This window comes from Eucyclogobius newberryi, unplaced genomic scaffold (assembly GCF_026437365.1).
Source record: "Eucyclogobius newberryi isolate DKJ021-1_F unplaced genomic scaffold, fEucNew1.0.hap1 SCAF_10, whole genome shotgun sequence".
Classification (NCBI taxonomy): domain Eukaryota; kingdom Metazoa; phylum Chordata; class Actinopteri; order Gobiiformes; family Gobiidae; genus Eucyclogobius; species Eucyclogobius newberryi.
This window is the reverse complement of record NW_027315724.1, coordinates 36,317,898-36,344,698: the sequence shown is the minus strand read 5'-3', so window position 1 is coordinate 36,344,698 and position 26,801 is coordinate 36,317,898. Positions and strand designations below refer to the sequence as shown.

General features: G+C 46.4%; 1 protein-coding gene across 1 annotated transcript in view; it reads right to left on the bottom strand.

Annotated features, from left to right (window-relative positions):
* bcas3 (BCAS3 microtubule associated cell migration factor) overlaps positions 1-26,801 on the bottom strand; it is a 244,269-nt gene that overhangs the window by 69,602 nt on the left and 147,866 nt on the right. Inside the window, exon 16 of the mRNA XM_072457138.1 lies at positions 13,525-13,675. Coding sequence (XP_072313239.1) covers positions 13,525-13,675 — 151 coding nt within the window. The remainder of the gene's footprint in view (positions 1-13,524; positions 13,676-26,801) is intronic.

The following is a 26,801-nucleotide window of genomic DNA, read 5'->3' as shown; positions in this document are numbered from 1 at the left end:
TTGTGATGATTGTGATGATTGTGATGATTGTGATGATTGTGATTGTGATGATTGTGATTGTGATGATTGTGATTGTGATGATTGTGATGATTGTGATTGTGATGATTGTGATGATTGTGATGATTGTGATGATTGTGATTGTGATGATTGTGAATGTGATGATTGTGATTGTGATGATTGTGATGATTGTGATGATTATGATTGTAATGATTGTGATTGTAATGATTGTGATGATTGTGATGATTATGATGATTGTGATTGTGATGATTGTGATTGTGATGATTGTGATTGTGATGATTGTGATGATTATGATTGTGATGATTGTGATTATGATGATTGTGATTGTGATGATTGTGATTGTGATGATTGTGATGATTGTGATTGTGATGATTGTGATGATTGTGATTGTGATGATTGTGATGATTGTGATGATTATGATTGTGATGATTGTGATTGTGATGATTGTGATGATTGTGATTGTGATGATTGTGATGATTGTGATGATTGTGATGATTGTGATTGTGATGATTGTGATGATTGTGATGATTGTGATGATTGTGATTGTGATGATTGTGATGATTGTGATGATTGTGATGATTGTGATTGTGATGATTGTGATTGTGATGATTGTGATTGTGATGATTGTGATTGTGATGATTGTGATGATTGTGATTGTGATGATTGTGATGATTGTGATGATTGTGATGATTGTGATTGTGATGATTGTGAATGTGATGATTGTGATTGTGATGATTGTGATGATTGTGATGATTATGATTGTAATGATTGTGATTGTAATGATTGTGATGATTGTGATGATTATGATGATTGTGATTGTGATGATTGTGATTGTGATGATTGTGATTGTGATGATTGTGATGATTATGATTGTGATGATTGTGATTATGATGATTGTGATTGTGATGATTGTGATTGTGATGATTGTGATGATTGTGATTGTGATGATTGTGATGATTGTGATTGTGATGATTGTGATGATTGTGATGATTATGATTGTGATGATTGTGATTGTGATGATTGTGATTGTGATGATTGTGATGATTGTGATTGTGATGATTGTTGGTCACGTGACCAGGTTGTGGGTTGGACTCCAGAAGACAAACTAGAGCTGAAGTTATTTTCCACTCGTTCCATAGTGAATATGATGTTTCTGGTGCTTTAAAGACTGTGTGTGTTTGGATCATGGTTTCTGAGGTCGTCTGCTCCTGATGTTTCCTTTATCCTTTAAAACCAGGTTAACATGTGTTTTACTTATAAAAATAACATTAAATGCATTTTCAATTCCTGTTATTTGTTTCTTTATCCAGATCAGTTTGTATTTATGCCTCTGTCTTTTTAGCATAATGTTATTTATGTTGTCCTATGATATTTATTATTCATGTTTTATGTGGCCTCGTGTCACTGAAGCAGGATCGATTGTGAGTTTTGTTCATTTTGACGCTAGTTTCAATACTTTTAATGACACAAACACATGGTTTATGGTCTTATGGTTTTATGGGGTTGTGTTTAGTACGTTCATGGTGACATCTCGTGTAAAGCTTTGGAGTCAAGTCCCAGCTTCAAACAAACACAAAAATACACTTAAAATGAATTAGAAACATTAAGAACATGACTTAAAACTTAAAATGTTTTTCTTTTGTTGTTGTAAAAATCACGAAATTTAACACTTAAACAGTTTTCAAAATCCATGTGAAAGACTCTTAAAGTACATTTTTAACCCTGCAAAACCTTTACTGAAGTAGATTTTTTTTTAATGTTCTACTTGTACTTGAGTATTGTTTTGTACCTGCATCTGTACTTTTACTTAAGTAACACATATGAACTGTCCAGTGCTGAAGCCGTTCCCACCATCTCCATTCGTTTGCCTCTATCCTTCCTCTCTACATCTCGTTTTTGCTGTCCACATTTCTCGTTTCAAATCTGAACAAACACCAGGTAACGCGTATAATCTGCGCCACGAACACTCACGGGGGTCAAAGCCGCCGCGACCCCCGCTAAAGGGGTCAAGTGCAATCCCCCCGCACGCTCTTAACGCCGCTCCTAATGGCAGCGCCGGAGCCAAAACCCCGGGAAAGCGCGGCGATCCGGGCCAAGCGTTCGGTCCCATGTGATGGCGCGCAAAGCGGGTTTAGCCCAACGACAATGGCCACGTTCTCGCGAGCATTACAGTAATCTAGTGTCCATCTGTGGCCGGTCAGGCCGAGCGGGCTTTCCACAATATCATCAGGGAGATTTGGGCGTTTTTTTGTTTTGCGTTTTTGGGATTTTCATTTGTGCCGTGTTAAAAGGCGCGGCGCGTCCGGAGAGAGCGAGCGCCGCGTGTGTTGTCGCCAGGATCAAGCGCAAAGCCTCCACGTTTCCACCGCGACAATGGAAAAGTGCATCGTAATCCGCTCGGGAAGATTAAGCCGGCCGCGGACCTCTTTATTATGTTTTTTTCCGACAGAGGGATTTCCATTCCCGGCGACAAGTATCTCGTTATTGACCGCGTCTCGCAAATCAAATGTGTCTATGGGGATGTTCACACGGCGGCGGGGGATTATTCTACGTTTATTCGTGGTCGTAATCCGCCGGCGCCGCCCGCGGGAAAGGCACAAGAACCAGCTCTAATCGGGGATTTCGCTTTATACCTCGAGCCACTGTTGGGACATGTTGGTACTTTCTCTTGTCCCTTTGTCCAAACGGGATCTGCAGCTGGTCAACGGGGCTTAGCTTTGAGTCAACTCAAGTGGCCCCGGCCCAAAGTCCAGACGAGCAGTGGACGGGGTTGTTGTTGTTTTATCATTGTGTTGTTGTTGTGTAAATGCTGCTGAGAGAACGTTAGCACTCTCGCTACGCAGGGAAAAGGTTCCTTCCTGGACAGGTGCTGTTGCCCTGCTGCAGATCTGGAGATGGCCCCGGCCCAAAGTCCAGCGGTGTCAGGGGACGTCCGGGCGGTGTCAGAGGACGTCCCAGCGGTGTCAGGGGACGTCCCAGCGGTGTCAGAGGACGTCCCAGCGGTGTCAGGGGACGTCCCAGCGGTGTCAGAGGACATCCCGGCGGTGTCAGGGGACGTCCCGGCGGTGTCAGTGGACGTCCCGGCGGTGTCAGGGGATGTCCCGGCGGTGTCAGGGGACGTCCCGGCGGTGTCAGAGGACGTCCCAACGGTGTCAGGGGACGTCCCAGCGGTGTCAGAGAAGGTCCCAGCGGTGTCAGAGGACGTCCCAGCGGTGTCAGAGGACGTCCAAGCAGTCCAGCGGTGTCAGGGGACGTACCAGCGGTGTCAGAGGACGTCCCAGCGGTGTCAGGGGACGTCCCAGCGGTGTCAGAGGACGTCCCAGCGGTGTCAGGGGACGTCCCAGCGGTGTCAGAGGACATCCCGGCGGTGTCAGGGGACGTCCCGGCGGTGTCAGTGGACGTCCCGGCGGTGTCAGGGGATGTCCCGGCGGTGTCAGGGGACGTCCCGGCGGTGTCAGAGGACGTCCCAACGGTGTCAGGGGACGTCCCAGCGGTGTCAGAGAAGGTCCCAGCGGTGTCAGAGGACGTCCCAGCGGTGTCAGAGGACGTCCAAGCAGTCCAGCGGTGTCAGGGGACGTACCAGCGGTGTCAGAGGACGTCCCAGCGGTGTCAGGGGACGTCCCAGCGGTGTCAGAGGACGTCCCAGCGGTGTCAGGGGACGTCCCAGCGGTGTCAGAGGACATCCCGGCGGTGTCAGGGGACATCCCGGCGGTGTCAGGGGACGTCCCGGCGGTGTCAGTGGACGTCCCGGCGGTGTCAGGGGATGTCCCGGCGGTGTCAGGGGACGTCCCGGCGGTGTCAGAGGACGTCCCAACGGTGTCAGGGGACGTCCCAGCGGTGTCAGAGAAGGTCCCAGCGGTGTCAGAGGACGTCCCAGCGGTGTCAGAGGACGTCCGAGCAGTCCAGCGGTGTCAGGGGACGTACCAGCGGTGTCAGAGGACGAGGGGACCTCCCAGCGGTGTCAGGGGACGTCCCAACGGTGTCAGAGAAGGTCCCAGCGGTGTCAGAGGACGTCCGAGCAGTCCAGCGGTGTCAGGGGACGTACCAGCGGTGTCAGAGGACGAGGGGACCTCCCAGCGGTGTCAGGGGACGTCCCAACGGTGTCAGAGAAGGTCCCAGCGGTGTCAGAGGACGTCCGAGCAGTCCAGCGGTGTCAGGGGACATACCAGCGGTGTCAGAGGACGAGGGGACCTCCCAGCGGTGTCAGGGGACGTCCCAGCGGTGTCAGAGAAGGTCCCAGCGGTGTCAGAGGACGTCCGAGCAGTCCAGCGGTGTCAGGGGACATACCAGCGGTGTCAGAGGACGAGGGGACCTCCCAGCGGTGTCAGGGGACGTCCCAGCGGTGTCAGAGAAGGTCCCAGCGGTGTCAGAGGACGTCCGAGCAGTCCAGCGGTGTCAGGGGACATACCAGCGGTGTCAGAGGACGTCCCAGCGGTGTCAGAGAACGGGTCAAATGAAGAGACATTAATAAAACTCTTCACAAGCCTCGTGCTGTTGCTTTGATCACACCTTCCAAACGGAACGCGTCACATCCATCGTTCTGGAAAGAATCTCGATGATGAAAACAGGGGAATACTTGAAGCTGATTGGTTGAAAAGTGACAACAGCAGAACAAGCAACGAAATCAAACTGTTTGAAAATCCAGTTGAGAGAAAAACACAGATTCTTGGGCGAAAAAACAAAAGAAAGTCTAATTTCCTGTTTCTTCTTTTTCTTCCTGTTGTTGTTGTTTGTTCTGCTCTGTGATTGGTCCGGTCAAAAGCCCTCATTGTCCAGCACGTGTATAAGTGACCCATTAAACCATGAACACGTCTGGAACGACAAAAAAGTACGTCCAAATATCGCAATCATATCGATATCGCGGTACTTAATTTCTTCTTCTTCTTCTTCTTCTTCTTCTTCTTCTTCTTCTTCTTCTTCTTCTTCTTCTTCTTCTTCTTCTTCTTCTTCTTCTTCTTCTTCTTCTTCTTCTTCTTCTTCTTCTTCTTCTTCTTCTTCTTCTTCTTCTTCTTCTTCTTCTTCTTCTTCTTCTTCTTCTTCTTCTTCTTCTTCTTCTTCTTCTTCTTCTTCTTCTTCTTCTTCTTCTTCAAACTCATTTTGAGTGAATAGTTGAGGAAATGAAACGGGGGCGGAGCTGCTCTGGTCCTGGGGGACAGTGTCTCCTGGGGGACAGTTTGAGTGCTTGCAGAAGTTTGGCCGCCCGTCGCTCAGAGGTTATCGGACGGACACTGAAGCCCGTCCAAAAAGCACTCCCCGTCTCCCGAAGAGCGGAAGACGGGGACGTGGACACACAAGCGCGGGAGGTTGTCCCGCTTTGCTTTGAAGTCCCGTGATTTAGTGAAGACGAGAAAGAGAAAAGGGAAGTGTTTAAACGCCGGCGGTGGTCTGGGCTCTTATCTGAGGACGGAGGACAAACAGTCTTCAATTAGAAAAGCCACGGGGGGAGGACGTGGAGGACGGTTCTGTAAGAGTGAGGCCAGAGACGTGTGGACGAGTGGACATGTGGATAAGGGGACAAGTGGATAAGGGGACAAGTGGAAGACGGTTCTGTAAGAGTGAGGCCAGAGACGTGTGGACGAGTGGACAAGTGGACATGTGGATAAAGGGACAAGTGGAGAACTGAATAAGTAGACTAGTGGACAAGTGGAAGAAGGTTCTGTAAGACTGTGGACAGAGACGTGTGGACGAGTGTACAAGTGGACAAGTGGACAAGTGGAGAAGTAGAGAACTGGACATGTGGACAAGTGTAGAAGTGGACAGGTGGAAAAAGGTTTTGTAATACTGTGGCCAGAGATATGTGGACAAGTGGACATGTGGACATGTGGACAAGTGGACTGCGATCCAGAATGAAATGTCTTTCCAAAGCGTCTGGTCAGTCTGCCCTGGAGCCAAACCCAAACAGAACTGTGCAATCAGACTGCTTCATGTCAGAGTGACTCAGCAGAATCTGTAGTTCTTCCTCATCAGGACCACACGTGTCCCTGATTGGCCGATCCACATGTCAATCACGGCCTTTAGAGACCAGGAAGATGAAAACGTCATAGATCATTTTACATGTTCTCCCTGTGTCCATGGTAAGGTCCGCCCACAGGCCCCACCCACAGGCCCCGCCCATAGGCCACGCCCACACGCCCCGCCCACACAGATCTGTCCACATGTCCCGCACACACAGATCCGTCGTCCCGCACACACAGATCCGTCCACACGTCCCGCACACACAGATCCGTCCACACGTCTCACACACACAGATCCGTCGTCCCGCACACACAGATCCGTCCACATGTCCCGCACACACAGATCCGTCCACACGTCCCGCACACACAGATCCGTCCATACGTCCCGCACACACGTCCCGCACACACAGATCCGTCCACACGTCCCGCACACACAGATCAGTCCACACGTCCCGCACACACAGATCCGTCCACACGTCTCACACACACAGATCCGTCCACATGTCCCGCACACACAGATCCGTCCACACGTCTCACACACACAGATCCGTCCACATGTCCCGCACACACAGATCCATCCACACGTCTCACACACACAGATCCGTCCACACGTCTCACACACACAGATCCGTCCACATGTCCCGCACACACAGATCCATCCACACGTCTCACACACACAGATCCGTCCACATGTCCCGCACACACAGATCCGTCCACATGTCCCGCACACACAGATCCGTCCACACGTCCCGCACACACAGATCAGTCCACACGTCCCGCACACACAGATCCGTCCACACGTCTCACACACACAGATCCGTCCACATGTCCCGCACACACAGATCCGTCCACACGTCTCACACACACAGATCCGTCCACATGTCCCGCACACACAGATCCATCCACACGTCTCACACACACAGATCCGTCCACACGTCTCACACACACAGATCCGTCCACACGTCTCACACACACAGATCCGTCCACATGTCCCGCACACACAGATCCATCCACACGTCTCACACACACAGATCCGTCGTCCCGCACACACAGATCCGTCCACATGTCCCGCACACACAGATCCGTCCACACGTCCCGCACACACAGATCCGTCCATACGTCCCGCACACACGTCCCGCACACACAGATCCGTCCACACGTCCCGCACACACAGATCAGTCCACACGTCCCGCACACACAGATCCGTCCACACGTCTCACACACACAGATCCGTCGTCCCGCACACACAGATCCGTCCACACGTCCCGCACACACAGATCCGTCCACACGTCTCACACACACAGATCCGTCCACATGTCCCGCACACACAGATCCGTCCACACGTCTCACACACACAGATCCGTCCACATGTCCCGCACACACAGATCCATCCACACGTCTCACACACACAGATCCGTCCACACGTCTCACACACACAGATCCGTCCACATGTCCCGCACACACAGATCCATCCACACGTCTCACACACACAGATCCGTCCACATGTCCCGCACACACAGATCCGTCCACATGTCCCGCACACACAGATCCGTCCACACGTCCCGCACACACAGATCCGTCCACACGTCCCGCACACACAGATCCGTCCACACACAGATGGACGCAGTAACGACAGCGTGAAACACCTGATATCAGCCACAGAGGAGGAAGGACCTGCTGTCGCTCTGAGCAGCTGCACATCCCGGCGCGTTAGGCTGAGCGCGCTGGAGGTGAAACCCATAACAGATGTTTGAGGAAAACGCCGGGGGAAGAAATGATCTGTAGAGCTAAATAGACATGTGAGGTGTCAAGGAGAATCCGTCCAGCTTCGTCCTCGTCTCCGTCCGACCTTTTCCTCAGCTTCTGCTTTTTAAAATGTGAACTGAAGCGTAACTGTTATTACAGATCTGAAGCAAAGGTGGAGCGGTGATGGTTCAGGACAAAGTACGACACGTGTCAATGATGGAACTCAAGTGCTTCCTCTTTCGACTTTGCTTTTTTATCAGCGCAAAAAAGGTTTATAAATGTCGGGTGAAAGGTCGTTTTTTACCAACGTCTCGCACAGATATTGAGGCTTTTGAAGATTTTTAGATTTTGAATATTTTATTATTATATTAAGATTTTTAAAATTATTTTTTATAAAAAATGTGTTAAGATTTTTTTTAATCATTTTAAAAAGATTTTTTTAAATAAATGTTTTTTTTTTAAAATATTTTTTTAATAAAGATTTTTTAATATAAAGATGTTTTAAATATTTTTGAATACATATTTTAAAACATGTTTTATTAAAATTGTGTTAATATTTATGTTAATTATGTTCTTAAATAAAGATTTTAAAAAGATGTTTTATTAAAATGATTTTTAAGATTTTTTTTAAGCAGACTAAGTGAACACTAAACATTCTTTTGTCCCAGTGGTTGATGGGTAATTTCCTAGTGTGATGTCATCAATGAGAAACAGGAAGTGACATTATAAACCTAAAAATGGGATATTCTGTGACAACTTTTTATTTTTTTTTAGCTAAATTCCAAATATATGTATCTTAACTGCATTGTATGCGTGGTGCGACCTGTAAGGGGCGCTTTAATACTCCGTTTAGTCCAGGAAACGATGGCGATCAGTGGATAAATTGTCAGAAAGAATGGTCCACGGATGAAAGTGCCTCGTCATTAGGCCTTAAATATGCAAATATGAAGTCATAAACAAATCCAAACCGCTGCCGAGTCCAGTCCCACTATTAAAACTCCATTTTACAAAACAAATGTATTAATGACTGAAAACGCGGCCTTGTTTTGAGTGCGTTCGACCGCAGCGCCCGGGACTATTTTCTTTACGCGGGGCCGACTTATCGGATGTCCCCGTGTTATTATGTGATTATTAAGCCTTTACATCTGCCACGCCCATTTCAGGATTTACTGTTCAAACAGCGACATTTAAATATTAAAATGAGCTGCACCTGGAGGAGGAGGGTTGTTTTAGGCCGAGACGCTCACACACACAACACTAACACACACACACACACAACACACACACACACACACACACAACACTAACACACACACACACACAACACTAACTAACACACACACACACACACAACACTAACACACACACACAACACTAACACACACACACACACACACAACACTAACTAACACACACACACACACACACACACACAACACTAACTAACACACACACACACACACACAACACTAACACACACACACACACACAACACTAACACACACACACACACAACACTAACTAACACACACACACACACACAACACTAACACACACACAAACACACACACACAACACTAACACACACACACACACAACACTAACTAACACACACACACACACACAACACTAACACACACACACACACAACACTAACTAACACACACACACACACTAACACACACACACGCACACACACACACAACACTAACACACACACACACAACACTAACTAACACACACACACACACACAACACTAACACACACACACACACACACACAACACTAACACACACACACACACAACACTAACTAACACACACACACACACACACACAACACTAACACACACACACACACACAACACTAACACACACACACACACAACACTAACACACACACACACAGACAACACTAACTAACACACACACACACACACACAACACTAACACACACACACACACACAACACTAACACACACACACACACACAACACTAACACACACACACACACAACACTAACACACACACACACACAACACTAACACACACACACACAACACTAACACACACACACACACACAACACTAACACACACACACACACACAACACTAACACACACACACACACAACACTAACACACACACACACAGACAACACTAACTAACACACACACACACACACACAACACTAACACACACACACACACACACACACACACACAACACTAACACACACACACACAGACAACACTAACTAACACACACACACACACACACACAACACTAACACACACACACACACAACACTAACACACACACACACAGACAACACTAACACACACACACACACACACACACACACAACACTAACTAACACACACACACACACACACAACACTAACTAACACACACACACACACACAACACTAACACACACACACACACACAACACTAACACACACACACACACAACACTAACACACACACACACAACACACACACACACACAACACTAACACACACACACAACACTAACTAACACACACACACACACAACACTAACACACACACACACAACACACACACACACACAACACTAACACACACACACACAACACTAACACACACACACAACACTAACACACAACACACACACACAACACTAACACACAACACACACACACACACACAACACTAACACACACACACACACACACACACACACACAACACTAACTAACACACACACACAGACACACACACACACAACACTAACACACACACACACACACACAACACTAACTAACACACACACACAACACTAACACACACACACCACACACACACACAACACTAACTAACACACACACACACACAACACTAACACACACACACACACAACACTAACACACACACACAACACTAACACACACACACACAAAAAAACACACACACACACACAAAACACTAACACACACAACACTAACACACACACACACACACAACACTAACTAACACACACACACACACACACTAACACACACACACCACACACACACACACAACACTAACTAACACACACACACACACAACACTAACACACACACACACACACACACAACACTAACACACACACACACACACAACACTAACACACACACACAACACTAACAAACACACACACACAAAAAACACACACACACACAAAACACTAACACACACACACACACACACACACAACACTAACTAACACACACACACAGACACACACACACACAACACTAACACACACACACACACACACAACACTAACTAACACACACACACACACACACACACAACACTAACTAACACACACACACACACAACACTAACACACACACACACACACACAACACTAACTAACACACACACACAACACTAACACACACACACCACACACACACACAACACTAACTAACACACACACACACACAACACTAACACACACACACACAACACTAACACACACACACAACACTAACACACACACACACAAAAAAACACACACACACACACACACACACAAAACACTAACACACACAACACACACACACACAACACTAACTAACACACACACACACACAACACTAACAAACACACACACACACAAAACACACACACACACAAAACACTAACACACACACACACACACACACACAGGAGCAGGAGCAGGAGCCGTGTGCCAGACTCACAAATCACCAACTTCTTGCAGTTTAGCAGTAGATATTTCAGTTTTCAGTCAAAAAGCACTTCATATATTGTACTATACTTAAATGACGTGTGGAAATATGATGGGGACGCTCACAAAACTAACATTAACCCTATATTTTTACTCCAAAAGAAGGATGTGGGCGACAATGCACCAACAAATCCTATTTTTGTTCACTTAAAACTATGTCTTTGAGCAGTCGTGGTTTACAAGGCCCTTCACACACGTTATTTGAGCAGCGTCAGAACAAACTTAGAAGAAAAAGAACATTCACACAAATTAAGACCAGACCTAATGACAAAAAGTTATTGTACTTCAGTTAAAGGGGTTGTACGAGCTGATGACGATCAATTTAAAACTTCCAATCCTTACGTTATTCTAAAGTCCCTCGGTCGCGTCTCTGGGGGAGGTTTGTGTGTAAAACGACCCAATAAACCATGACTTCTACATGAGTCTTTACAACAGTAAAGGAAACTCAAGCTCCAGAGTAACGAGCAGAGTCGAACCGGAGGGACATACAGCATTTCTCCAGTTCACTTTCGTTTACTTCAACAGATAAAGCAGTAGCACAGGTACAAGCGATATTCACCAAACTGTGCTCAGGTAAACGTGGGCGTGTTCTGTGGGTGTTTTATGGGGGTTTTGTGAGTGTTTTATGGGTGTTTTGTGGGTGTTTTGGGGGTGTTTTATGGGTGTTTTATGGGGGTTTTGTGGGTGTTTTATGGGTGTTTTGTGGGTGTTTTATGGGTGTTTTATGGGTGTTTTATGGGGGTTTTGTGGGTGTTTTATGGGTGTTTTGTGGGTGTTTTATGGGGGTTTTGTGGGGGTTTTGTGGGTGTTTTATGGGTGTTTTGTGGGTGTTTTGGGGGTGTTTTATGGGTGTTTTATGGGGGTTTTGTGGGGGTTTTATGGGTGTTTTGTGGGTGTTTTATGGGTGTTTTGTGGGTGTTTTGGGGGTGTTTTATGGGTGTTTTATGGGGGTTTTGTGGGTGTTTTATGGGTGTTTTGTGGGTGTTTTGGGGGTGTTTTATGGGTGTTTTATGGGTGTTTTGGGGGTGTTTTATGGGTGTTTTATGGGTGTTTTGTGGGTGTTTTATGGGTATTTTGTGGGTGTTTTATGGGTGTTTTGGGGGTGTTTTGTGGGTGTTTTATGGGTGTTTTGGGGGTGTTTTATGGGTGTTTTGTGGGTGTTTTATGGGTGTTTTGGGGGTCTTTTATGGGTGTTTTATGGGTGTTTTGTGGGTGTTTTATGGGTATTTTGTGGGTGTTTTATGGGTGTTTTGGGGGTGTTTTATGGGTATTTTGTCGGTGTTTTATGGGTGTTTTGGGGGTGTTTTATGGGTTTTTTGGGGGTGTTTTGTGGGTGTTTTATGGGTGTTTTGTGGGTGTTTTATGGGTGTTTTGGGGGTGTTTTATGGGTGTTTTGTGGGTGTTTTGGGGGTGTTTTGTGGGTGTTTTGTGGGTGTTTTATGGGTGTTTTGTGGGTGTTTTATGGGTGTTTTGGGGGTGTTTTGTGGGTGTTTTGGGGGTGTTTTATGGGTGTTTTGTGGGTGTTTTATGGGCGTGTTCTGTGGGTGTTTTGGGGGTGTTTTGTGGGTGTTTTATGGGTGTTTTGTGGGTGTTTTATGGGTGTTTTGTGGGTGTTTTGGGGGTGTTTTGTGGGTGTTTTATGGGTGTTTTGTGGGTGTTTTATGGGTGTTTTGGGGGTGTTTTATGGGCGTGTTCTGTGGGTGTTTTGGGGGTGTTTTGTGGGTGTTTTGTGGGTGTTTTATGGGTGTTTTATGGGTGTTTTGTGGGTGTTTTAACGGGTGTTTTGGGGGTGTTTTATGGGTGTTTTGTGGGTGTTTTATGGGTGTTTTGGGGGTGTTTTATGTTTTTTTTTGTGGTGTTTTGGGGGCGTGTTTTGTGGGCGTGTTCTGTGTGTGTTTTTGAGGGTGTTTAGAGGGTCTTTTGTGGGCGTGCTTTGAGGGCGTTTTATGGGTATTTTGTGGGTGCTTTGTGGGCGTGTTCTGTGGGTGTTTTTTTGTGGGCGTGTCCCGTGGGCGTGCTCACCCCGTGCGCTTGGTGATGGTCCCCAGGGTCATGGGCTGTTTGATCTGGGCCAGGGGCAGCACTACGGTGAGGCTGGGCAGGGGCGACAGGCGAGGGTTCCCCATGTTGTTGTTGGACAGGTTGTTGTACGAGTCCTGGCTGCTCAGTTTGGCTGAAACACACAACAAATGAACAAACGCACAGTCAGATATATTCATAAAGTATTTACAGATACAGGGCCATTTTGAGGACTTCAGACCATTCAAAATGTACAATATTTTGTTTATAATATTTAAAGTAATGGAAAAAGTCCCTTCAAATCGTGAATACTTTGTCTTTGTGGGAATTTGACGTCTCATAAACCTTAAGAAAAACAATAATCTGATGAATTTGTGATTATTAGTGGCATCATTTATATTATTTACCGTATTTTCCGGACTATAAGTCGCACCGCTTTTCATAGTTTCGGGGTGCGACTTATATTTATACTTATAAACTTATACTCCAGAGCGACTTATATATGTTTTTTTCTCTATTATGCATTTTTTTGGCTGGTGCGACTTATACTCCGGAAAATACGGTAAGTGTTAAACAGCTGCAAAGACGTGTTACAAATCGAACCAACTATAAAGTGTCATATTTTGATCGTAGAAACAATAATCTGGGCGACACAGACTCAAACACGGACAAAAAGATGATGCAAATATCCAATCCAAATGTCAAAATAGAATAAAAAACATCTGATTTTAATACATTTTATCTGTAAATATTCTCTTTATCAAAACCATATCCAAACCTTTATTTGAGTGACACTTTTTAAACACAGAAATAACATCAAATGCTAAAAAGACCATTTGTTGTATTAAAAATGTATGTATTTACGTCCCTTTCTAACGTGGACAATGGCTAAATCCGTTGTTAAGAGCCCTCTGGAGCCCCGCGCACATAAAGCCCACAGTAAATGCTTTTACAAGGTCCTAAAGACGAGCGCTTCATTGTAAAACACGGGGACGCAGGAAGCTTTCGAGCGCCGGACCAGGAAAAGTCAATAAGAAGCGGCTAAAACGCTGTTGTGGGCGGGCGCGGCGCATTATGCAGGCCGCCGTGCAGTTCAGCGCTCTTTACAAATGCTAATCGCGCCTTTGAATGGATGACCACCAGGCCGACCGCGTCCAGAGCGTTTCGGACGCGGCTGCAACATTAGCGGAGCATATGTTAAACTCCGGGGGCCATTTCCGAGGACGCAATGGAAATGCATTCAGCAGATTTACATGGAACGCGCCGGGTTTGACTGCGTTTTCGGCGGATTTGAGGCACATTTCAGGCCGTGAAGTGGAATAAATGTGAATAAATGTGGCCACGATCGTCATTGAAGCTAAAATATGTATGAAAAAAGAGCGTTTTATGACAAAGACAACAGCGTTTTTGAATTAAAATGTGCAAAAGCAATAAACAATGTCTGATTTACATGCGTTATATACAGTTTGATACCTTCAGTCGCTTAATTTTAACAGTTTTTTTTTTTTTTAATTGTGTCTAAAATGTAAAATAATCACAGCTAATGATAAAACAGAATGAAAATCTTTATAAATAGCAGAGAGTTTTATATTTTAATGCCATTTAGACTGTGGATAGCAACATTTTAAACATGAACTTGTCCATTTTTAATCATATTTTAAACAGAAAAATACATTTTCTGTTTATGTTTCTTGTTCATTGTCGCTTCTTCTGAATTATTTACACCCGTTTTTATTGCAGCTTTTACACGGAAGCGTCAGAAAATAAAACAATTAATTAAAAAAAGGTCGTTCAGGTTTAAAACTTGCACAAAAGTGAACGTCGGACAGTGAAACGAGCCACAAAAAGGCAGAAAAATCACTTCAAAACATATAAATATTTTTTTAGATATCGTCAAATTGCATAAAATGTCTAAATTGATGATGTTTTTTTGTTTCTTTTCCATGGAAACCTCATAAACCTGAAGTGGGCCCCGTCTTTCACTCACAAAAGCACAAATAAAGAAAGTAAATCATAGATAAAACATGATAATAATAGAAACAGAGGATATAATACATGAGGGAAATGGAGCGTTTAGTTTTTCATCATCATCAAACTGTAGCTCGTTTATTCGCTCTTAATTTATTAATATATTCACAGGTTTATGCGCCGTGATTGGGGACGAATTTAGACGTGGCACCATCACAAATATTGAAGAAAACACAGAAACTAATAAAGCAAAAACTGGATTATTCCAAAATAGAAATATTAAACGGTTGATTTAAACGCTTTGGTCGTTCGTTTGTGTCAATAACGAGTCGTAAAAGTCGTTTATCGAAGCGTCTTGAGCTCAAATCGTAGTGAAATACACAAAATGAACGGTTTGGTTGGTCGCAGTAATAACGGTGACGCGTCTGGATGGTTTTTGTCGTTGCCGCGGCGCACGAGAGGCACATAAAGCCTGATTTTGGGGCCTCTCGGTCGCGCTCGCAGAGTCCAAGGCCGTCGCGCCATTGATTGAGTTAACGAGCTCAAGATGCTCCAGACTCAGAGCTCTAATCACGGCCAATCAGAGTCGCTCGCGCACCGGGGACGCCGCGGCCCTCGCCGCGCCGGGGGAAAAGAAGGATATTCGATTGCAGAAATGTTTGGCTTTTACGGTTGAAGTTGCACCCGAAAAGTGTCGCTCGTCAAACACGAGACGCAAAGTAAAATGGAAGCATGTGATGGAAGCGTGTGATGGAAGCGTGTGATGGAAGCATGTGATGGAAGCATGTGATGGAAGCATGTGATGGAAGCATGTGATGGAAGCGTGTGATGGAAGCATGTGATGGAAGCATGTGATGGAAGCATGTGATGGAAGCGTGTGATGGAAGCGTGTGATGGAAGCGTGTGATGGAAGCGTGTGATGGAAGCATGTGATGGAAGCGTGTGATGGAAGCGTGTGATGGAAGCGTGTGATGGAAGCGTGTGATGGAAGCATGTGATGGAAGCGTGTGATGGAAGCGTGTGATGGAAGCATGTGATGGACGCATGTGATGAAGCATGTGATGGAAGCATGTGATGGACGCATGTGATGAAGCATGTGATGGAAGCATGTGATGGAAGCATGTGATGGAAGCATGTGATGGACGCATGTGATGGACGCATGTGATGGAAGCGTGTGATGGAAGCGTGTGATGGAAGCATGTGATGGAAGCATGTGATGGAAGCATGTGATGGAAGCATGTGATGGAAGCGTGTGATGGAAGCGTGTGATGGAAGCATGTGATGGAAGCGTGTGATGGAAGCGTGTGATGGAAGCGTGTGATGGAAGCGTGTGATGGAAGCGTGTGATGGAAGCGTGTGATGGAAGCATGTGATGGAAGCATGTGATGGAAGCGTGTGATGGAAGCGTGTGATGGAAGCATGTGATGGACGCATGTGATGAAGCATGTGATGGAAGCATGTGATGGACGCATGTGATGAAGCATGTGATGGAAGCATGTGATGGAAGCATGTGATGGAAGCATGTGATGGACGCATGTGATGGACGCATGTGATGGAAGCGTGTGATGGAAGCGTGTGATGGAAGCATGTGATGGAAGCATGTGATGGAAGCATGTGATGGAAGCATGTGATGGAAGCGTGTGATGGAAGCGTGTGATGGAAGCATGTGATGGAAGCATGTGATGGAAGCGTGTGATGGAAGCGTGTGATGGAAGCGTGTGATGGAAGCGTGTGATGGAAGCGTGTGATGGAAGCATGTGATGGAAGCATGTGATGAAGCATGTGATGGAAGCATGTGATGGAAGCATGTGATGGAAGCATGTGATGGAAGCATGTGATGAAGCATGTGATGGAAGCATGTGATGGAAGCGTGTGATGGAAGCATGTGATGGACGCATGTGATGGAAGCATGTGATGGACGCATGTGATGGAAGCATGTGATGGAAGCATGTGATGGAAGCATGTGATGGAAGCGTGTGATGAAGCATGTGATGAAGCATGTGATGGAAGCGTGTGATGGAAGCATGTGATGGAAGCATGTGATGGAAGCGTGTGATGGAAGCATGTGATGGAAGCGTGTGATGGAAGCATGTGATGGAAGCGTGTGATGGAAGCATGTGATGGAAGCGTGTGATGGAAGCGTGTGATGGAAGCGTGTGATGGAAGCATGTGATGGAAGCATGTGATGGAAGCATGTGATGGAAGCATGTGATGGAAGCATGTGATGGAAGCGTGTGATGGAAGCGTGTGATGGAAGCGTGTGATGGAAGCATGTGATGGAAGCATGTGATGAAGCATGTGATGGAAGCATGTGATGGAAGCATGTGATGGAAGCATGTGATGGAAGCATGTGATGAAGCATGTGATGGAAGCATGTGATGGAAGCGTGTGATGGAAGCATGTGATGGACGCATGTGATGGAAGCATGTGATGGAAGCATGTGATGGAAGCATGTGATGGAAGCATGTGATGAAGCATGTGATGAAGCATGTGATGGAAGCGTGTGATGGAAGCATGTGATGGAAGCATGTGATGGAAGCGTGTGATGGAAGCATGTGATGGAAGCGTGTGATGGAAGCATGTGATGGAAGCGTGTGATGGAAGCGTGTGATGGAAGCATGTGATGGAAGCATGTGATGGACGCATGTGATGGAAGCGTGTGATGGAAGCATGTGATGGAAGCGTGTGATGGAAGCGTGTGATGGAAGCATGTGATGGAAGCATGTGATGGACGCATGTGATGGAAGCATGTGATGGAAGCGTGTGATGGAAGCATGTGATGGAAGCGTGTGATGGAAGCATGTGATGGAAGCGTGTGATGGAAGCATGTGATGGAAGCGTGTGATGGAAGCGTGTGATGGAAGCGTGTGATGGAAGCATGTGATGGAAGCATGTGATGGAAGCGTGTGATGGAAGCATGTGATGGAAGCGTGTGATGGAAGCGTGTGATGGAAGCGTGTGATGGAAGCGTGTGATGGAAGCATGTGATGGAAGCATGTGATGGACGCATGTGATGGAAGCATGTGATGGAAGCGTGTGATGGAAGCATGTGATGGAAGCGTGTGATGGAAGCATGTGATGGAAGCGTGTGATGGAAGCATGTGATGGAAGCGTGTGATGGAAGCGTGTGATGGAAGCATGTGATGGAAGCATGTGATGGAAGCATGTGATGGACGCATGTGATGGAAGCATGTGATGGAAGCGTGTGATGGACGCATGTGATGGAAGCGTGTGATGGAAGCATGTGATGGAAGCGTGTGATGGAAGCGTGTGATGGAAGCATGTGATGGACGCATGTGATGGAAGCATGTGATGGAAGCATGTGATGAAGCATGTGATGGAAGCGTGTGATGGAAGCGTGTGATGGAAGCATGTGATGGAAGCATGTGATGGAAGCATGTGATGGAAGCATGTGATGGACGCGTGTGATGGAAGCATGTGATGGAAGCATGTGATGGAAGCATGTGATGGAAGCGTGTGATGGAAGCGTGTGATGGAAGCGTGTGATGGAAGCGTGTGATGGAAGCATGTGATGGAAGCATGTGATGGAAGCATGTGATGGAAGCATGTGATGGAAGCGTGTGATGGAAGCATGTGATGGAAGCATGTGATGGAAGCATGTGATGGAAGCATGTGATGGAAGCATGTGATGGAAGCGTGTGATGGAAGCATGTGATGGAAGCATGTGATGGACGCATGTGATGGAAGCATGTGATGGAAGCATGTGATGGAAGCATGTGATGAAGCATGTGATGGAAGCGTGTGATGGAAGCATGTGATGGACGCATGTGATGGACGCATGTGATGGACGCATGTGATGGAAGCATGTGATGGAAGCATGTGATGGAAGCGTGTGATGGAAGCATGTGATGGAAGCGTGTGATGGAAGCATGTGATGGACGCATGTGATGGAAGCATGTGATGAAGCATGTGATGGAAGCATGTGATGGAAGCATGTGATGGAAGCATGTGATGGAAGCATGTGATGGACGCATGTGATGGAAGCATGTGATGGAAGCGTGTGATGGACGCATGTGATGGAAGCGTGTGATGGAAGCATGTGATGGAAGCGTGTGATGGAAGCGTGTGATGGAAGCATGTGATGGACGCATGTGATGGAAGCATGTGATGGAAGCATGTGATGAAGCATGTGATGGAAGCGTGTGATGGAAGCGTGTGATGGAAGCATGTGATGGAAGCATGTGATGGAAGCATGTGATGGAAGCATGTGATGGACGCGTGTGATGGAAGCATGTGATGGAAGCATGTGATGGAAGCATGTGATGGAAGCGTGTGATGGAAGCGTGTGATGGAAGCGTGTGATGGAAGCGTGTGATGGAAGCATGTGATGAAGCATGTGATGGAAGCGTGTGATGGAAGCATGTGATGAAGCATGTGATGGAAGCATGTGATGGAAGCATGTGATGGAAGCATGTGATGGAAGCATGTGATGGAAGCGTGTGATGGAAGCATGTGATGGAAGCATGTGATGAAGCATGTGATGGAAGCATGTGATGGAAGCATGTGATGGAAGCGTGTGATGGAAGCGTGTGATGGAAGCATGTGATGAAGCATGTGATGGAAGCATGTGATGGAAGCGTGTGATGGAAGCGTGTGATGGAAGCGTGTGATGGAAGCGTGTGATGGAAGCATGTGATGAAGCATGTGATGGAAGCATGTGATGGAAGCATGTGATGGAAGCGTGTGATGGAAGCGTGTGATGGAAGCATGTGATGAAGCATGTGATGGAAGCGTGTGATGGAAGCGTGTGATGGAAGCGTGTGATGGAAGCGTGTGATGGAAGCGTGTGATGGAAGCATGTGATGAAGCATGTGATGGAAGCATGTGATGGAAGCATGTGATGGACGCATGTGATGGAAGCATGTGATGGAAGCATGTGATGGAAGCATGTGATGAAGCATGTGATGGAAGCGTGTGATGGAAGCATGTGATGGAAGCGTGTGATGGAAGCATGTGATGGACGCATGTGATGGAAGCATGTGATGAAGCATGTGATGGAAGCATGTGATGGAAGCATGTGATGGAAGCATGTGATGGAAGCATGTGATGGAAGCATGTGATGAAGCATGTGATGAAGCATGTGATGGAAGCATGTGATGGAAGCATGTGATGAAGCATGTGATGAAGCATGTGATGAAGCATGTGATGGAAGCATGTGATGGAAGCATGTGATGAAGCATGTGATGGACGCATGTGGCGTTTGGGGCGTGAACATGAACGTTCAGCCCGACAAAATAGGGAAAATACAGATAATCCAAACAGGAAGAACGGATTTGAGGAAGTAAAACTCACCTTTGACTTTTTTAAGCAGATATTTAACAGCCAAAGTATTTATTTTCATTATTTATGCATCTGTATTAAACCTTTATTTAACCTTTATTTAAAGATTATTAAACCTTTATTTAATCTTTATTCAACATTTATTCAACTTTTATTCAACCTTTATTTAACCTTTATTTAACTTTTACTTCACCTATATTTAAAGATTATTTAACCTTTATTCAACCTTTAATTAACATTGAATTAACATTTATTTTACCTTTATTTACCCTTTAACCTGGGCAAAAGGGAAAAACACCAGAAAATCACAAAAACACTTACACAAAAAAAAGAGACATTTAAGAATAAAAACACATTTAAAATTTGATTTGTTTTATTCACGACTTTAATTTGAATTTCAAAAACAGACACAAATATGACGTGAAGAGGTTTAGTTAGTATTTTTTAAATGTGTGTTTTATTGTTCTGGTCAATGTGTGTGTTTATTTTTTGTTTGTTTTGCTTTTGTTTTTTGTGTGTTGGTTTTAGCTTAATTATTATTATTTGAGAACACTTAAAAAATGCACATCTCCAACAGATTAAAGATAATTAAAACTCTTTCAATTAAATTAAATTACAATTTCCTGCTGCAAAATTTTTATATCAAAAAACAAAAAATACCAATAACATTTAATCATATTTAATGTAAAGCGAGTCACGAAAGCTCGACAAAAGCTTGTGATTTTACTTTGTTAAACGAGTCATTTGTGAAGCTAAAGCTCGTTACGCCGCACGATATTGGCCTCTTTATTCATCGCTCACACACGACAGGCCCCGACTTGAACCCGAAGAATGAACCGCCGTCAACGGAAACGCCGCCGCGCCGCAGCAACGGTAAAACGCCAAAACTCTGGCTTTTAAAACAAACGTCTTTAGAGCCCACGCACAAAGGCCCCGGGAAATCGCCATTGAACGACGGGCATTCCGCGCTCGAGGGCCAAAGGGGGGGCCAGAGGGGCCAAAGGGGGGGCCAGAGGGGCCTGACTGACAGCGGCCGGGAGAATGGAGAGAAAGGAGAACGGAGAGGAAATAAGGACGGCGATAAAAGGTCTGGAGCGCGGGCGGAGCCAGGAGAGCGAGGAGAAGGAGGAGAACGGGCAAGATTATTCGGGGGGGAAACGAGGAACCTCCTCAAGTGTTTTTTGGACCCAATCATTTAGATCGTTAGCACAGAGCGAGGAGGGCTTGTGGTGCTTAAAAGGCCCCACTCCGGACCTGAGCGGGGCCCGACAAAGAGCCCTGACCTTCACCGAAAAGAGAGAGGGAGAGGAGGGAGAGAGGGAGGAGAGAGAGAGAGAGAGGAAAGAGAGAGAGAGAGAGAGAGAGAGGGAGAGATAAAAGAGAAAGGGGGAAAAGTGATTACCAAAATGTCCAAAAGGCCCCACTCCGGACCTGCGCGGGGCCCGACAAAGCATCCTGACCTTCAACGAAAAGAAAGAGAGGGGGGGAGAGAGAGAGGGAAAACAGGGAGAGAGAAAAGGAGAGAGAACAAGTGGAGAGAGGAAAGACATGGCTAAAACGTCTTAAGCAGGCCAACAATGCAACCTGACCTTCACCGAAAAGAGAGAGAGGGAGAAAGAGGGAGAGAGAGAGAGAGAGAGAGAGAGAGAGAGAGAGAGAGAGAGAGAGAGAGGGGGGGAAGCTATATTGCTAATAAACCTAATGTGCTGCACAAATAAAGTGGATTGGATTGAAAAGGCCAAACTCAGAACTGTGTGGCAACAAAGCAAGAGAGAGAAAGAAAGAGAGAGAGGGGAGAGAGAGAGAGGGGGGGGGGGGGAGAGCATGCAAAAAGACAGCAGGAAACGCTATCAATAAAGTGTTCCAACTTCATGCCAAAGTGAGCTAAAAATGCAATCTGACTTTAAACATGAAGAGAGAGAGAGAGAGAAGAGAGAGAAAAAGAGAGAGAAAGAACGAGAGAGAAGAGAGAGAGAGAGACATGAGAGAGGGACAAGAGAGAGAGAAAGAGAGAGAGAGAGACATGAGAGAGGGACAAGAGAGAGAGAAAGAGAGAGAGAGAGACATGAGAGAGGGACAAGAGAGAAAGAGAGAGAGAGAGACATGAGAGAGGGACAAGAGAGAGAGAAAGAGAGAGAGAGAGACATGAGAGAGGGACAAGAGAGAGAGAAAGAGAGAGAGAGAGACATGAGAGAGGGACAAGAGAGAAAGAGAGAGAGAGAGACATGAGAGAAGGACAAGAGAGAGAGAAAGAGAGAGAGAGAGACATGAGAGAGGGACAAGAGAGAGACAAGAGAGAGAAAAAGAAAGAGAGAGAGACAAGAGAGAGAGAAAGAGATAAAGAGATGAGAAAGAAAGAAGACGACGACCAAAAGAGAGACAAGAGAGAGAAAAAGAGACGCGAGACAGAAAAGGGCAGAAAGGGGGAGAGACATTCAGAAGCTGTTACTTTAATGTCCAGGTTGGGCCTCACTCTGGACCTAAGAACATTATGTTTTCTGGACCTCAAAACTCCAGCCCTGGACACAGTGGGCAGATACTTCTGGAACATTCCTCTGGCCCGTCCACCAATGAGAAACGGAAGAAACCAACTCGACCAATCATCAAGGGCTGGCATTCCAAACATGCAGAAGATACACTTTAATATGTGTCCTTTAAGTACACTAAATATTGCCCTCTGCTGCCGATTACAGGCCGATATCCCATAAAAAAGACAGTGTGAATATCGACCTCTGCTGCCGATTCCAGGCCGATATCCCATACAAAAGACAACGTGAATATCGGCCACTGCTGCCGATTACAGGCCGATATCCCATTAAAAATACAGTGTGAATATCGACCTCTGCTGCCGATTCCAGGCCGATATCCCATACAAAAGACAACGTGAATATCGGCCACTGCTGCCGATTACAGGCCGATATCCCATTAAAAATACAGTGTGAATATCGACCTCTGCTGCCGATTCCAGGCCGATATCCCATAGAAAAGACAATGTGAATATTGACCTCTGCTGCCGATTCCAGGCCGATATCCCATAGAAAAGACAATGTGAATATCGACCTCTGCTGCCGATTCCAGGCCGATATCCCATAAAAAAGACAGTGTGAATATCGACCTCTGCTGCCGATTCCAGGCCGATATCCCATACAAAAGACAACGTGAATATCGGCCACTGCTGCCGATTACAGGCCGATATCCCATAAAAAAAGACAGTGTGAATATCGACCTCTGCTGCCGATTCCAGGCCGATATCCCATACAAAAGACAATGTGAATATCGGCCACTGCTGCCGATTACAGGCCGATATCCCATTCGAAAGACGGTGTGAATATCGACCTCTGCTGCCGATTACAGGCCGATATCCCATACAAAAGACGGTGTGAATATCGACCTCTGCTGCCGATTACAGGCCGATATCCCATACAAAAGACAGTGAGAATATCGACCTCTGCTGCCGATCCCAAGCCGATATCCCATACAAAAGACAGTGTGAATATCGGCCTCTGCTGCCAATTCCAGGCCAATATCCCATTCAAAAGACAGTGAGAATATCGACCTCTGCTGCCGATCCCAAGCCGATATCCCATACAAAAGACAGTGTGAATATCGGCCTCTGCTGCCAATTCCAGGCCAATATCCCATTCAAAAGACAGTGTGAATATCGACCTCTGCTGCCGATTCGAGGCCGATATCTCATACAAAAGACAGTGTGAATATCGGCCGATCTCTTCACTGAACAGACAAAAACACGTGACATTTCCAGAGCGCCTCATGTTCACATAGAAGAGGAAACCAGCGCCCGGCGAGTGCCAGACGGCGACGACGAGCGGGAGAGATTTATGACCCCTCCCTGACCCCCGTGTGACCCCCGTGTGACCCCGGCGGGCTGGGGCGGGTCGCAGTCGCTCTCGAAGCGGCACGTCCCTGAGTATCAGAGGATCCGGACGCCGACGACAGGGGGAATGTGTCGAGAGGCGCGACGTCTAAAAGTGTCACCCCGACTAAAATAGGACTAAAGCAGGACTAAACCAGGACAAAACTAGGACTAAACCAGGACTAAACTAGGACTAAAGACTAAACTAGGACTAAACCAGGACTAAACCAGGTCCAAACCAGGACTAAACCAGGACTAAACCAGGTCCAAACCAGGACTAAACCAGGACAAAACCAGGACTAAACCAGGACTAAACCAGGACTAAACCAGGTCCAAACCAGGACTAAACCAGGACAAAACCAGGACTAAACCAGGACTAAACCAGGACTAAACTAGGACTAAACCAGGACAAAACTAGGACTAAACCAGGACAAAACCAGGACTAAACCAGGACAAAACCAGGACTAAACCAGGACTAAACCAGGTCTAAACCAGGACTAAACCAGGACAAAACCAGGACTAAACCAGGACTAAACCAGGACTAAACCAGGACAAAACCAGGACTAAACCAGGACTAAACCAGGACTAAACTAGGACTAAACCAGGACAAAACCAGGACTAAACCAGGACTAAACTAGGACTAAACCAGGACTAAACCAGGACTAAACCAGGACTAAACTAGGACTAAACCAGGACTAAACCAGGAAAAAACTAGGACTAAACCAGGACAAAACCAGGACTAAACCAGGACAAAACCAGGACTAAACCAGGACTAAACCAGGACTAAACCAGGACTAAACCAGGTCTAAACCAGGACTAAACCAGGACTAAACCAGGTCTAAACTAGGTCTAAACCAGGACTAAACCAGGACTGAACCAGGACTAAACTAGGACTAAACCAGGACTAAACCAGGACTAAACCAGGACTAAACCAGGACTAAACCAGGTCTAAACCAGGACTAAACTAGGTCTAAACCAGGACTAAACCAGGACTAAACCTGTTTGTTTTGTTGTCCAAGTCTTGATTTGATTAATGTCATGTACGTGATGCTCGGCCTGATACATGACCAGTCCATGGAAAGAAGATCCATCAATGCAAATGTCCAAGTGTCCCAAAGGCGCCCGCGGCCTCACATCCCTCTCTTACGTCCCCGTCCCTCCCCCGTCCCTCACCCGTCCCTCTCCGGCTGTAATCCGGCCAGTTCTCCTGCACTCAACCATCTAGGCCTGTCCCAACACCATTTGCATGGCCTTCACCGAGCTCCGTCTGCAGATCCTTCGTGCTGTCTTTGGTGTCACGCCATCTCGTGTTTTAATACTCCATTTGCATGTGAGGGCGGAGGGCGAGGGAGGAGGGCGAGGGAGGAGGGCGAGGGAGGAGGGCGAGGGCGGGAGGGCGAAGGGCGAGGGCGAAGGGCGGGAGGGCGAGGGGCGGAGGCAGACGTGTAAAAGAAAGCAGCTCGCCGCGAGAAAGCAGCTCGCCGTGTCTGATTTGAATGCGGCGGCGGAGGATTTCTCAGGCCGTCGATAAAGAATAGAGCGAAGACGAAGGTAAATGTTATGGAGCCGCGGGCGTCGCCAAAGAAACACCAGCAGAACAAACACGGCGTTAAGTCACGTTTATGGTGCGTCCACGTTTCACCGGCATTTCACTCCAGGCTCTTTATTCAGCCAAAGACCAAAGTGTTTAAGGTTCAAGTCATCGAGCCCGTGAGAGGGAGACACTCTCAGCGTTTGACCCATGTCCCTGGAGAAACATCTTGACCATTTGACCTATGTCCCTGGACAAACATCAGTTACAGTAAGAGACGTGTGATTCAGGGGGAGTTCTACAGAAGACGTGTCACTTCCTGTATCTGGGGTGTTGTTGCCAGGAAACATGTCTCATACAGTTTCCTCTAAGTGTGATTGACAGGTGGATTAGCCAACCAGGGGCCGTCTGCAGCACAATAGATATGGTTCTTACAGCAACAGAACATCTCTTTTCTCTTTGTCTCACGTAAGTCAGGGACATAAATGACTCATGGTTCAGTCTGAGTTTGTCTGAAGGTCCAAACACTCTTCACAGACGTGTTTTAGATCTGTTCTTTCTGATGCGATCACGTCAGTCAAACACAATAATCCAGAAAAGCAGATA